General features: G+C 46.5%; 1 protein-coding gene across 4 annotated transcripts in view; it reads right to left on the bottom strand.

The window, feature by feature from the left end:
- SYTL3 (synaptotagmin like 3) overlaps positions 1–14,583 on the bottom strand; it is a gene marked incomplete at both ends in the record, with an annotated part of 76,408 nt that overhangs the window by 21,154 nt on the left and 40,671 nt on the right. For 3 of the 4 annotated variants that reach the window (XM_079716796.1, XM_079716798.1, XM_079716797.1), the window contains 3 exons: positions 8,029–8,163; positions 12,137–12,261; positions 13,632–13,710. In XM_079716796.1, the coding sequence (XP_079572922.1) occupies positions 8,029–8,163; positions 12,137–12,261; positions 13,632–13,710 (339 nt within the window). The remainder of the gene's footprint in view (positions 1–8,028; positions 8,164–12,136; positions 12,262–13,631; positions 13,711–14,583) is intronic. The other variant, XM_079716799.1, reaches the window with a different exon arrangement.

Below are 14,583 nucleotides of genomic sequence, written 5' to 3'. Positions count from 1 at the left end.
TTAGAACAGTCCCCAACACCACACACACAAAAATAAACTCAAAATAGATTAAAGAGCTAAATATAAGGCCAGACACTATAAAACTCCTAGAGGAAAACATAGAATACTCTATGACATAAATCACAGCAAGATCCTTTTGGACCCACCTCCTAGAGAAATGGAAATAAAAACAAAAATAAACAAATGGGACCTAATAAAACTTAAAAGCTTTTACACAGCATGGAAACGATAAACAAGACGAAAAGACAACCCTCAGAATGGGAAAAAATATTTGCAAATGAAGCAACTGACAAAGGATTAATCTCCAAAATATACAAGCAGCTCATTCAGCTCAATATCAAAAAAACAAACAACCCAATCCAAAAATAGGCAGAAGACCTAAATAGACATTTCTCCAAAGAAGATATACAGACTGCCAACGAACACATGAAAGAATGCTCAACATCAGTAATCATTAGAGAAATTCAAATCAAAACTACAATGACGGGCTTCCCTGGTGGCGCAGTGGTTGGGAGTCCGCCTGCCGATGCAGGGGACACGGGTTCGTGCCCCGGTCTGGGAGGATCCCACATGCTGCAGAGCAGCTGGGCCCATGAGCCATGGCCGCTGAGCCTGCGCGTCCAGAGCCTATGCTCCGCAACGGGAGAGGCCACAGTACCGCCAAAAAAAAAAAAAAAAAAAACCAACACTACAATGAGGTATCACCTCACACCAGTCAGAATGGCCATCATTTAAAAATCTACAAACAATAAATGCTGGAGAGGGTGTGGCGAAAAGGGAACCCTCTTGCACTGTTGGTGGGAATGTAAATTGATAATTGATACAGCCACTATGGAGAACAGGATGGAGGTTCCTAAAAATACTAAAAATAGAACTACCATATGACCCAGCAATCCCACTACTGGGCATATACCCTGAGAAAACCATAATTCAAAGAGTCATGTACCACAATGTTCATTGCAGCACTATTTACAATAGCCAGCACATGGAAGCAACCTAAGTGTCCATCGACAGATGAATGGATAAAGAAGATGTGGAACATATATACAATGGAATATTACTCAGCCATACAAAGAAATGAAATTGAGTTATTTGTAGTGAGGTGGATGGACCGAGAGTCTGTCATACAGAGTGAAGTAAGTCCAAAAGAGAAAAACAAATACCGTATGTTAACACATATATATGGAATCTAAAAAAAAAAAAAAAAAGAGGCTATGAAGAACCTAGGGGCAGGACAGGATAATGAAGCAGATGTAGAGAATGGACTTGAGGACATGGGGAGGGGGAAGGGTAAGCTGGGATGAAGTGAGAGAGTGGCATGGACATATATACGCTACCAAATGTAAAATAGATAGCTCGTGGGAAGCAGCCGCATACCACAGGGAGATCAGCTCGGTGCTTTGTGACCACCTAGAGGGGTGGATAGGGAGGGTGGGGGGAGACGCAAGAAGGAGGAGATATGGGGACATATGTATATGTATAGCTGGTTCACTTTGTTATAAAGCAGAAACTAACACACCACTGTAAAGCAATTATACTCCAATAAGGATGTTTTTTAAAAAAAAAAAAGATAGGTTGAGACCCACCTGAAAACTACAGGCAAATCAGAAGTGGAGCTGGAAGTGGGCCTTTGTTTTTAATCCCTTGGGCCACTGACTAATGGTAGTGTCTCCCAGTAATTCAACTGCGTATCTGCTTGGCCAGGGAAAGTGCAGCCTCAGATAATGAGAGGACTGCAGAGCACGTCCTTTGGTCTACCGCATCCCTCAGAGATAACTTATGACCTCACCACCATTGCCCTGGGAGGGTTTTCTGCTTCTATTTTCCCTGTAGACAGAGCAGAATCTTCAAGCAAGTTGAACCTTTGAGCAGCAAACGGGGTTAATCAAGAGGTCCCAGCCCAGAAGAACAACTAAGAACTCGGCCTGACTTTTATTAGAGCCATGGGCTCTGTCTGGTTGTGAAAGAAAAGTAAATCTGAGCAAAAGCGAAGGAGAACTACTTTAGTCAGGTAGGGAGCATTCAGTGACTTTCTCTGAAGGTCACAAGTTATCTATTATACCCGCAAGCAACGCCTGATGCCCTTTGATTTTACAAAAGCAGAAATCAAGGAGAGTCAACTGAAACCACAGCTATACTAAAAACAGATAAATAAATCTTGATCCACAAGAGCACGCAGAGAGCATTACTGCAGGGAGGTCAGATGGCCGCTGTTTATCAACGTTTACGCACAATACATAAATGTTTTTGAAACCTCAAAGTTCTTTGATAATTGCAATATTGTTTTCAAACAAACATGGTAGAACCTTAAATATTACAGCATTCAGATGATTTTTTCAAGAGATAGACCTCTAATAGATCACTTCAATATAATTGTCTATTATTTACTCTGGTTTTTGTTCTTAATAAAAAATAGATTAATATGAGTATATAGCTAAATACAATACTCTTTTTTAAAAAGTCACTGCAACCAGAGATGTTCAGAAATACTAAAGGAAAGTGGAAGCCTCCAAAACCCCAATGAGTGCTGTGAGCGGGGGCAGTGAATGCTTTGAGCCACTCCCCACTTAGTAGTGACCCAAATGCCACATCTCAAATCGATGTTTAAGAGAAACAACTAGGGAGTTGGATTGTTACTTCAAAGATTAAAAACCCTTTCATCATCCAAGCTCCTGTCCATCCATGTGCAAGGAACTCCGATGTGTATGCCCGGCATGTGGTCACTTTGCCAGTCACTGTGTCTTCACTGCCAGGGAAAATGTCAACTGCATGAAAACATGGATGTAAATGCATTCCTTTTTAGATTTTTTAAAAAACAGAAGTGAAGGCAAAATGGAAATTCAGACAGGAACTCTAATGATTTTCCCCCCAAGGAATCGCTAAAAATTTACCACTCTACCAAGTTCTAGCTCCTAATGACTGGAGGGTTTTTTTTGGGGGGTTTCTTTTGGTACGTCTTTTTTTTTTTTTTAAACACGAATTGGGGTTTTTCTTCTCACAAACATTACATGTTTATGGAGAAGATACAGAAAACACAGATAAGACCAAAAAATATTTAATAAAAAAGCATAAGCCCTTGGGCTTCCCTGGTGGCGCAGTGGTTGAGAGTCCGCCTGCCAATGCAGGAGACACGGGTTTGAGCCCTGGTCCGGGAAGATCCCACATGCGGTGGAGCAACTAAGCCCATGCGCCACAACTACTGAGCCTGCGCTCTGGAGCCCGTGGGCCACAACTACTGAGCCCGCATGCCACAACTATTGAAGCCCGTGTGCCTAGAGCCCGTGCTCCGCAACAAGAGAGGCCACCGCGATGAGAAGCCCGTGCACCGCAACAAAGAGTGGTCCCCACTCACCGCAACTAGAGAAAAGTCCGCATGCAGCAGCGAAGACCCAGTGCAGCCAAAAAAAAAAAAAAAAAAGCATAAGCCCACCATTCTCAACCTCTTGGTATAATCCTTTCAGTTGTTTTACAGTGTCTACAGTATAATCATTTTGTTTTTATAAATATGGGCTACTATATACTATCTTATAACTTGGTATCTTTATCAATATCTACTTTCCACATTAATATTCTTTAACATTATTTTTAATAGCTGCAAGGTATTCCTCTGAATAAATGTACCATAATCTATTTAACCATTGCCCTATTTTAGACATTTTTGGCTATTTTCAATGTTTCAAAATTTAAAAAGATTATAAACAATGCTGTCTTTGACATCCACATATACACAGTTCTGGCAACATTCATGATGATTCTTAAAGAATATTTCCTGTAACTAAGATACTTGGATTAAAGAGGACATGCATTTTAAAGCATCTGATGTATATCGCTGGTTGCCCTCCAGTTCACCCCAGCAGTTCACATGAACACCTGCCTCTCCCACATGCTGGCCAGCAGTAAGCTGTGCCACTTTTTTTGTCTTAAGGTTTTTTTTTTTTTGATGTGGACCATTTTTTTAAAGTCTTTATTGAATTTGTTACAATATTTCTTCTGTTTTATGTTTTGGTTTTTTGGCCATGAGGCATGTGGGATCTTAGCTCCCCGACCAGGGATCCAACCCGCATCCCCTGCATTGGAAGGCGAAGTCTTAACCACTGGACCGCCAAGGAAGTTCCTGTGTCACTTCTTAAATTTGCTAAAATGGTCCCCAAATAGCACTTGCTTTAATTTCGTACTGATTTAACTACTCAGGAAGTTGAGTGTTTCCCCTATTTATTGCCCATTTGTACTCCTACTTTTGTAATAAGTAGAGATTTAATAAGCTTTTTCTAGCCTCAACTTCCTGTTTCTCAGAGAATATAAATGTCTCTCAGAAGAGAAGGCAACATCTTTGGACAAGAAACGAAACGTATTTGCTTTGTGGGTGTTTAGTTTCCTTAAACAAACACTGCTTCAGACTATGGGGAACAGGTTCGGATTGAATATGTAATAATTCAATCTCATGATGATAAATGTTCAGGACACAAATCGGAGAAGAGTTTAGAAGAGAGGGAGTTGAGAGAGCCGGGTTGAATTTGCACTATAGTTTGGAGGTACTTCCCTAAGAAACAGTCTGAGTAAGATGCATATACTCGCCACATCCTCTTACCCGAGCATCCGTCCCGACGACTCTGAAAGATCTTCTAGGTGTGAATCAGCCCCAAGTGAGCAGAGCTGAACCAGGCTGTGGGGGGCAGTTTAAGAGTTCAACAACTCCCCTGGGATAAGACAAAAGACCTGGGCTTTGACTCACAGTCAGAGTTCTGCAGTGACTGCGTGACCTTAGCAAGTCACGTAACCTCCATGAGCCTCAGTTTTCCCATTTGTGAAATGGGACAATAGCATTTATTATTATCCCATTTCCATGGACAAGATCGTTGTGAGAATGATCGGGAGGCGAAGCTCCTAGCTCTGTAGTTAGCACACAGTAGGCTTTCAATAATAGCTCTGATAGGAATGAATCCAACCATGTCACAAATATTTATTGAGCGCCATTGAAGGGTCGGGCACCGCTCTGGGCACCTGGGTATTACAGCAAATGATAAACCACAGGTAAGCTAATTATATAGCTGTAGAAGGTGATAAGAACGCAGGTGAACAGAGAGCAGGTGAAGGCAAGGCAAAGCAGGGCAGGGTGTAGACCTCCTGAGAAGGTGACTTTGGAGCAAAGACTTGAAGGGAGGGAGGGAGGGAGCTTGGTGCCTGGGAGAGGGAACAGCCCCAGGAATGCCCGGGGCAGGCGTGAGTCTGGTTGTTCTAGGGCTAGTGCTGCTGAGCGGAATGAGCAAGGGGGCAGGTGTGGATGGTGCACAGCTCGTGCAGGGCCCCATGGAGCACTGTGGGGTGGATCCTAGCCCATGTCCCTACCGCTGCGTTGGTTTCTGGGCCTTGAAGGAGCTTAGAGGCCAGTCTAGCAGACTGTGGACAGTTTGGGCTCCCTGGGAAGGAGGGTTTAGCCTCATCCTCCCGGATCAGCCTTATAAAGGCTCAAGCTAGCTGGAGTCTTTGGAGCCCGTATGTTACCTGGGGTGGAAGCAAACCTTCCCATGGATCTCAGAAAAGCTCCCAGAGGCCACTCCTATGCTTTACCTGTCTGTACCCACCATGGGGTTCAACCGTAGGAGAGAATGTTCTGGAGCCGCCCTTGCTTACCTCCCCCTCGGGGAAGCATTTCCTCAGTGCTTTCACCTTTCTCAACTATTCTCCACTGTAAACAACACCAAGGAAGGTGCTGAGTCAGCCTCCAACACCAGCAGTCCGAGATACCCCGGCAGGACCACCCCAGACTCTCATGACCTCAGGGCATCCAAGAAGCGGAGGGTAACTCTGTCTGGCTCTGTTAGGACCGCTGTGCGACCCAGGACAGGAGGCTGCGCTCAGCACGAGTTGGGAAGGGCCCACAAGAGGAGCTGTGTGAACTGAACAGCTACTGCCTTGGACAGCACAGCCCCAGACTGTTCAAGAATCCTTAACAGGGCTTCCCTGGTGGCGCAGGGGTTGAGAGTCCGCCTGCCGATGCAGGGGACACGGGTTCGTGCCCCGGTCCGGGAAGATCCCACATGCCGCGGAGCAGCTGGGCCCGTGAGCCATGGCCGCTGAGCCTGAGCGTCCGGAGCCTGTGCTCCGCAACGGGAGAGGCCACAACAGTGAGAGGCCCACGTACCGCAAAAAAAAAAAAAAAAAAAAAAAAAAGAATCCTTAACAAACACCATACTTTACTCGGGTTTCAAATTGCCAGGGCTCAACCTGTGTGTTTCTGAAACCTCACCGTGCATATGCTCTCTCTAGGGCTCTTGTTAAATTGTAGGTTCGGACTCCAGCAGGCCTGGGGTAAGGCTGGAGATTCTGGTTTCTGACAAGCGCCCAGGTGGTGCCGGCTCTGCTGGGTCCCACATTTTGAGTAGTGAGTGTGCAGAGCAGGGGTCTTCGTGGAGGCAGGACCACCCACAGGAGACAGTGGTTGGAGCCAACAGATGGGCTGGAGCTGCTAGCATTTAGTGGATTGGATCAAGGATGTTAGCTATCCTTCAAGGTCTAGCCTGCTTCTGCCGTGACTTCTGAATATTCGACTGGACATTCATGGAGATTGGGGAAGTCTGTCTGACGTGCACATCATGTTCCACTAAAATGCAACAACCCCAAGGAACAGAAAGGTTAAAGTACTAGCTCTGGACCACACTCCTTCCCACTAAAGGAGCTGGAAGGTGAACCAAGACGTTGGTTTCTAGAAGCTGAGTCCTTAACCACTGTATTACTCCACGGAATATGAGCATTCATTTGGTTCCCAAAGCAAATCCAGTGAAATAAAAAGAACTCTTCAGACTTCCCTGGCGGCCCAGTGGTTAAGGCTCCATGCTTCTAATGCGGGGGGTGCGGGTCTGATCCCTGGTTGGGGAACTAAGATCCCACATGCTGTGCAGTATTGCCAAAAAAAAAAAAAAAAAAAAGACCAACTTTGATACCATCTCCTTGATGAGGACTCTGCAGTTTAGGGAGTCTTTGTGATTGTTTAAGATCACGGAATAAGTTAAAGATCCACGACTGTAACTGAAGCCTCACGGCCCCTCACCCAAGGCTCCATCTAACATATCAAGCACATATCACATGTTTAGGCACAGAGTAAACATTCATTCAATGTTTTTGAATAATGAATAAAGTAATAAAAAGGCCTGCCTATGAACAGACACTACATTTAAAACACCACAAAGCAATCTCAAAAAAAAAAGAAGAGCAAAGTTGGAGGACTAATCATGTCAGTGTGGCCTTGGCATAAGGACAAAGAGATCATTGGAGCACAATAGAGAACCTAGCAAAAGATCCACACTTACATGGTCATTTGACTTTTAACAAAGACACCAAAGTCAATGGAAAAATGAGAGTCCTTTTTTTTTTTTTTTTTTTTTTAATGGTGCTGGAAGGGACTTGCCCGGTGGTCCAGTAGTTAAGACTCTGCACTTCCACTGCAGGGGGTGCAGGTTCGATCCCTGGTTGGGGAACTAAGATCCCACATGCCCCGAGACGTGGCCAAAATAAATAAAATAAATAATAAATGGTGCTGGAATAACTGTGTATTCACATGGGGGAAAATGAACCTCAATCTGTACCTTACACCATTCACAAAAAGGAATGAGCTGGAGCATGGACCACACATAAAAGCTAAACTTTTATAAAGCTTCTAGAATAAAACATTGGAGAATATCTTCATGACTTATGGGTAGATAAGACAGAGAAGTAACCATGAAAGAAAAATCTGACGAATCAGACTTCATCAAAACTAAACACTGCTCATCCAAAGACACCACCGCTTATTATTAATTACTCTCTGTATGAATGAAAATGTTCACAATAAGATGTAAAAAAGAAAACCACCGTCAGAGCACAGCCATGCTTTTCCCAGCTCTCAATCTAAGTAAAATATCACCTCTGCGCTCCATATTATGCTCCAGTTTATCCCACAAGACAACACGGCACTCGGGTTGCCTAACAATCCAATTTGACGTCATGGCAACAACCACACGTCGCGTGTCAAGGATATCAGACAAGACTCACGTGTCTCAAGCCTCCTGAGAATAAAGTGTTGGGTGCTGGACTGGATGAGATATCCTCTTGCTTCAAAACAGGGCTAGTAGGGCATTTGGGACTCTCTTGATTAAGAGGTTTCAGAATATCTGGTGCGCTGACCTTCTGAAAAAGAAAACACAGAATTAGTATAGTACAGTCTGCACCCCAGTTTGAGTTTGTTCAAATGTGATGACTTCAGTGAGCATGGCCTGCATGTCACCAATATGCAAACTTCCGGGTGCTGAGTAAGAGGCCACACTTCCGTTTGGATAAATGCATACACACACATGGCCCCAAGGCAGACATCACCAAGCTTTGGGACATTCATGAACAGTGATGGGTGGCTTACTTATGGATTAGTACAGGTCTTAAAGAAACTGATGTCCGCATTTGACCTTATTAATGATGCAGGCATTTAATCACATGAAATACAGTATTCAGCCTGACAGCCTCTAATGTGCTGATAAAAAAGGAAAAAAAAATCAAAATATGTCTCTAAATTTTATAAAAATATTTTTTTAATAGTTGGTACTTCTATCACATGTACATCTTGTGCTTTCTAATATGGTAGCCACTAGCCACATGGGGCTATTTAAATTCCAATCAGTTAAAATCAAATCAAATAAATTCAACTCCTTGGTTACACTAGACGCATTTCAAGTGCTCAGTCACCACATGCAGCAGTGGCAGGAAAGTTCTGTCGGACAGCGCCAGTACAGAGCAGGGAGGTAAACCTCTTCCTGGTTGAAAAGACAAAGTCTCCAAATCGAGACTTTAGGTTCTGACACTGGGTTGGAAGTAGAACTTGGAAATACAAATAGCTGCACTATGGTCATAATTTTCAGGAATAAAAAGCTAAGACTATTACAGAACAAATGAAAGACGTGATTACCTCTAGATTATTGTTCACGCTCTCAATTCCCAGAACTCAACTCAGTTCCATCAGACATTTGTTAGGCAACACTCTATTCAATGTGCCGCTGCTCTACGTCCTGGGAGTGGGAAGGAGGCGGGGGGTGGGGGGGAAGGAGGAGGAGATGCTTGTCTGCCCTCCACAGGCTCACTAGCTCATCAGAAATACACACCATTAAAACGGAAGTACGAGCAAAGTCAACGGGAAAGCGTGGGAGGCCTTATGCAGAAGAGGCACCTGGGATGGTCTTCAGTGGGAGTGTGACCTGAGTGTGTGTCAAGGGCTGGCTGGGAACGACCCAAAGGTAAGGCATCCCGAGTGGAGGGGCTGTCGTGATGGTCAGGTATGGAGCACGTTCCTAGACCTGCTAGAGGCCAAAGCAACCGCAGAGATGCAAGAGGCCTGGCAGAGACTCGGACGCGAGATCCCACACGCACAGTGATGCGTGATGTCGTCCAGAGGACAGGTGGCTCGGGGACACTAAAGCGTGGGCACAGGGGAGGAGACATTGGGCTGGAGGAGCCGGAGATCCAAAGGGAGGATTTCAGAAATGAAGGTGTTAGAAACGGTTTTTCGTATAGTTCAAAAGCCCATGTGCTACACCTACTGAAGTCCGCGCACCTAGAGCCCGTGCTCCGCAACAAGAGAAGCCACTGCAACGAGAAGACCACGCTCCGCCACGAACAGTGGCCCCCGCTCGCCGCAACCAGAGAAAGCCCGTGCGCAGCAACGAAGACCCAACGCGGCCAAACATAAATAAATAAATTTTAAAAGTATTTTAAAAAATAAAGATGTACTCTTTATACTCCAACCCTAGAATTATTTAGCATTTATAGATCATGCCATGATTACTGAGTACTGTATAAACATTTGGCTAAATTTCTCTTTAAAACAGCCATATCCTCAAGTGGGGAGAGAGAACGCCTACAAAGTCATGAGCATGTCCTGCCAAGAGCGTGGTGGTGAAGTGGACACACGCTGGACAGAGGGTCTACACCATGGAGGCTCTCTAGCCACGGCCCCCCCAGTTCGTCCTCACCTCTACCCTTGAGCACCACCAGCCCTTCAGAGAACCCTGCACTCATCCGGCAGGCCCATTCCACTGCACTGCAGCCCGGGAGGGTGATGCCACAGATGCCACGTTACATCAGCTCCAGAACAGCAGGAGCTATGCCTACAGATACTTGGGATGCCCCAGCATGTGGCACATGACGCCAGAAGTGGGAACCGTGCCAGTCTGCAAACGTTGCTGGCATCTCCTGGCAGGCATTACAGGAATGGTCCCTGGAGCAGGCTCCACCTGGCCCTGCCACCCTGACCACGTTCCCTCTGAGTCATCTCTCAGCCCCAGAATCCTCATCTTTAACGGGACAGTAACAACACAGACCTCACAGGGTTCTTTAAGGATTAAAAAAGTTAATTTTTCCTCCTATGTGGGGCATATAATGAAGAGGTTAAGAGTTTAGAATCGTACACACCTGGGTTCTGTTCCTAGCTCCACCTTTTACAAGCTATTGCTACGAGACAAGGTGGGCAACCTCTCACTAAAACTCAGGTTCTAGATCTTTATCATGGGAGTAACAATATCTTTCTCAGGAATTTTGTTAAGTATGAAATGTAATAAAGTAGGTAACAAACACTCCATCATGCCCAGAACACAGTGCCACCTAAACGCACACGGACCCTCTCCTTCCATCCATTGATTCAGGGGCAACAGGTAGGGTGGTGGAGACAACAGGAACTCACACTTGTTTGCACTTGAGGGTCTCAAAGACCTTCCGTATACACATCATGCACTCTCCAAGCCCTGCTCTTACAGTGAGGTCCAAGGACCGTGGTAGCACTGCCTGCTCACCAGCAAATGCCTTAGAAACACACCTGAGATGCTGCATCTCATGCCCATCGCAGATCTACCGACTCGGAATCTGTATTTCAACAAGATCCCCAAGTGACTCACACACGCACTAAAGTGGAGAATCGCTGCTCCAGAGTTCGGCCTCCAAACTAAGACTACCCACCATTTCTGGTTATGTCAGCAGGTCCATGTGACAATCTCCCTAAGCCTCAGTTTCCCTAAGTGTAAACTAAGGGTCACATGCACTACCCACCTCGAGGGGTGGTGTGAGGGTAAAAAGAGTCCAGGTAAAGCTTTTAGCAAGAGCCTGGCACATAGTAACAAGTGCTGGCAATTCAGGTTTATACTTAGATAACTTAGGTAGCAGTTTAACTGTTATCTCAGGGCATCTTTACAAGATCACTGTGCTGCTCTGGGCAGAACAGGTATTATCACCTTCATTCCCCGGGGTGGTGGTGGGGACAGGGGGCACTCGGAGGCTCAGGGAGTTCAAGTGATGTGATGTGGATGGAGGCTGGATTTAGCATCTTGAGAGCACGTGGAGGTCCCAGCAGGAGAGTAAGGCTGTGCTCACCCCACCGCCTACAGAACTGTCTGTCTGGGAACATCCTGAATAGAGCCCACGGCTGCAGAAAAGGGCACGTGTCCTGTCCAGCTAACCAAAGCTGTCACATCAACCCTGAAAACAGCCAGGTGGTGGCACCTGCCACAGCCAGGTCACCTCAGCTGGACTAGAACCCAGGTTTTCTGACCCTAAAGTCCACTTCCCCTCACTCTCCAGTGCACCTGCTTCTGGCTCGGTCAATCCTGGTGTAAAGAGTAATCCTTCCCCTAAAGGCCTTTACTAGGTGAGACCTCTTCCAGGTTAGTACCTGGAGAGTCCCCCTCACGATCACACCTGAACGTGCAGCGTTTATGGTTTCAACAGCTTCAATCAGAGACCGGGACAGATTTTAACCAGAGGTTACTGGAAGCAGGACATAGGACAGGATGAGTGTATCCACAGACCAGGAATAACTGGGCACATTGCAGGCCTGCCTTTGCCTTTGGTGTGGCCTTGAAGCCAGCAGGCAGCTTCGGGGGTCACGTGGAAGCCCCGGGGGCTTGGAATGAGGTGGAAGCCTTTCCCTGTTCTGAACCGCTTTCCAAATTCAATAAAATTGAATGTTCACCCTCATGTGGCCTGTACCCGCACCCCAGCCAATGGACGGGTTTGTAAGTACGCTCTTCAGACTGCTCGATGGTTAACTATGAAGTAAAAGGCCGAAGAAATCTACGGAGAAAACGGGCAGGAGGGTGATCATGGGGCGGCCGGAGGCCTGGGATACCCTGGTGGTGACGTTGACCGCGGTGTCGGACTGGCTCCTCCTCTCCGACCGGCCCTCACACTGCCTGGGACCCACAGCTGGGCGTTGCTTGTCAGCGGTCATGTCATTCTGCGACTTGGAGAGTTCTAGAAAATCAAGACAAGGGTGACAGGTGGGAGCGCGCAGCTTTGCCAGGGCCTGTGGGAACCCTCCTCCAGGGTTCCTGCACCCCGAGCTCTGGGGCGGGGAGGAGGGTCCCCGACACCGCGCTGGACCCGGGGCACCTGCACAGGACCGAGGGGCTGGATCCTGAACGTGGGTGACTGTGTGTCCCCACGTCTCTGCAGGCGGAGCCACCGTCAGGGCGGGGCTCACGGGCGACCTCCCGACCCAGGTTACTCTGCGTTCAGGGCATACGTCCCGAGTGTCTGGTTGTCCAAATGCAAAGAAGGCAGCCAAACAAGCCAGCTGTTTTTTTTAGGGGTTCCTTACAAAGACTGTATAACTAGATACCGCATCTTGAGGTGAAAGCAAGACTTGGGGTATCCTTATAACCATTTCGGGAAGCAAACCCTGAAAAGATGACTTAAAAATTTTTTTTTGCAGTATAATCGTCTAGAATAAAGATGAGTAAAGGGAAGAGGAAGGACCCACACACAGTGAGAGCCTCTCAAAGGTGAGTGTGGCCTTTAAAAAGGGCTTCCTTCTCCCATGAGATCCTTGTCTCTATCTTGAAACTACCTTTAGAGTAGCGCCATCCAACAGGGAGATAATACAGCTCACATATGTCATTTTAAATATTCTAGTAACCTCACTTTAAAAACTAAAAAGAAACAGGTAAAATTAGTTTTAATACTATATTTCATTTAATGCAAAATATCCAACGTATTGTGAAAATATATAATCGATATTAAAATTATTAATGAAAAATTTCACTCTTTTTTCGATACTAAGTCTCTGTAATTCAATGTATATTTCACTCCGGCCACATTTCAAGAGCCACGTGTGGTTAGAGGTTACCATATAGGACGGCGCAACTCCAGAGCACCCCTCTGCCTTCTGATCCACCATGAATCCTCATGCTTTGCTATTTATTAGGTATCTCCTGCATGCACTGAGCAGGGGTAAGACTGTGGATCATCCCTTGTCTCTAGAGGAGATCTTGCACATGCCCCGCCAAAGCGCCCGGGTAGTCATCTTTTCCCCCAAGATGTGTCAGAGCCTCTCCTCTCCGAAGGCAGTGCCGACCACACCGTTCTCAAGTCTACTGTCTGGAATCTTTGGGGCACCCTTCTACACCAGGCAGCTAGAAAGGTCCCAACACACGCCAGCCCCTCAGAGCTGTCGCTGATGCAAATACAGGTGGAGGGGTAAAGGGCCCAGGGCTGTGGCTTTCCCCAGGAGCCAGAGACAGAGAGTGGCCCTTCCCCAGCCAAGGTCACCGGCCAGGCCTTGGCCAGGGGGAATGGCTGGCCTGGACGGTGGTAGAAGAACCCCTGGAGAAGCATCCACTTACTTTTCATGTGGGTGGTAACAGACAGAAACAAATTTTCCACAGACTTGTTAAATCCTTTAAACTGACCAAGTTCCTGGAACTAAAGCAGAGACAAAAGGAGAGAATGAGAGTTATGTCTGATGACCTGTGTTTGCCCTGGCAGCCTCCAGGCCGCCAACCCCCAAACCCTGGCACGCGTGGGCAAGGGTGGGTGTGCGTTCTCGGGTTGTGTGCGGACGTGTGTGTGTGTGTCTGGGGCAGAGGGCACTGTCCTCTCTTTACTCAGCTTCTCTCCTCTGAGTTTTGACACCTGCATTAAAGGCAGGGGCATCACCATGGGGTTGTTGACAAGATAGCAACTACCTCATAGAAATAACAGCTGACACTTCATGGGCTCAAAGACTGTACCAATTCCTGCTTCTTTAGCCTGCTTCTCTTAGGACCCCACCCCAGCTCTGCACAGAAGGGACGCCAATACAGGCAGAATGCACGTGACACAAGGGCTGAAGGTGGTACGAGGGACAAGGTAAGCAGACTGGAGCCAAGGGTTAGCTCCACCTCCCAAAACAGAAGAGAGAAGCAAAAGGAAGAGAAACAACAGAAATGGGATCCCTCCCCTCTGCGAGTCTCATCCACCCATCCATCCATCCATCCACCCACCCACCCATCCATCCCAGGAATATGTCTTGAGTACATCTGTGCTTGAGTAACTTCAGAGCACTTAAAATCTCTCTCTAGGAGAAAGTAGAGTAGAATTTTGAAGGTCACTCCGGGGTCTCAGTTTGAAGTTGAAAAAAGAATACATATTTTCTTTCTCTCACCAGCAGACAGGTATATCCTCCTTTGTACAGATATAGCTACTCCCCTCAATACAGAGTAATAACAATGAAAATAATCAAGACCATGTGTTTCCATGGCACTTTACAGTTTCCAAGTACCAGCAGAGACGTTATTTTGTTAATTTCTCACACCA

This window comes from Hyperoodon ampullatus (genome assembly GCF_949752795.1).
Source record: "Hyperoodon ampullatus genome assembly, chromosome: 12".
In the NCBI taxonomy this organism is placed as follows: domain Eukaryota; kingdom Metazoa; phylum Chordata; class Mammalia; order Artiodactyla; family Ziphiidae; genus Hyperoodon; species Hyperoodon ampullatus.
This window is presented reverse-complemented; position numbering and strand designations above follow the sequence as displayed.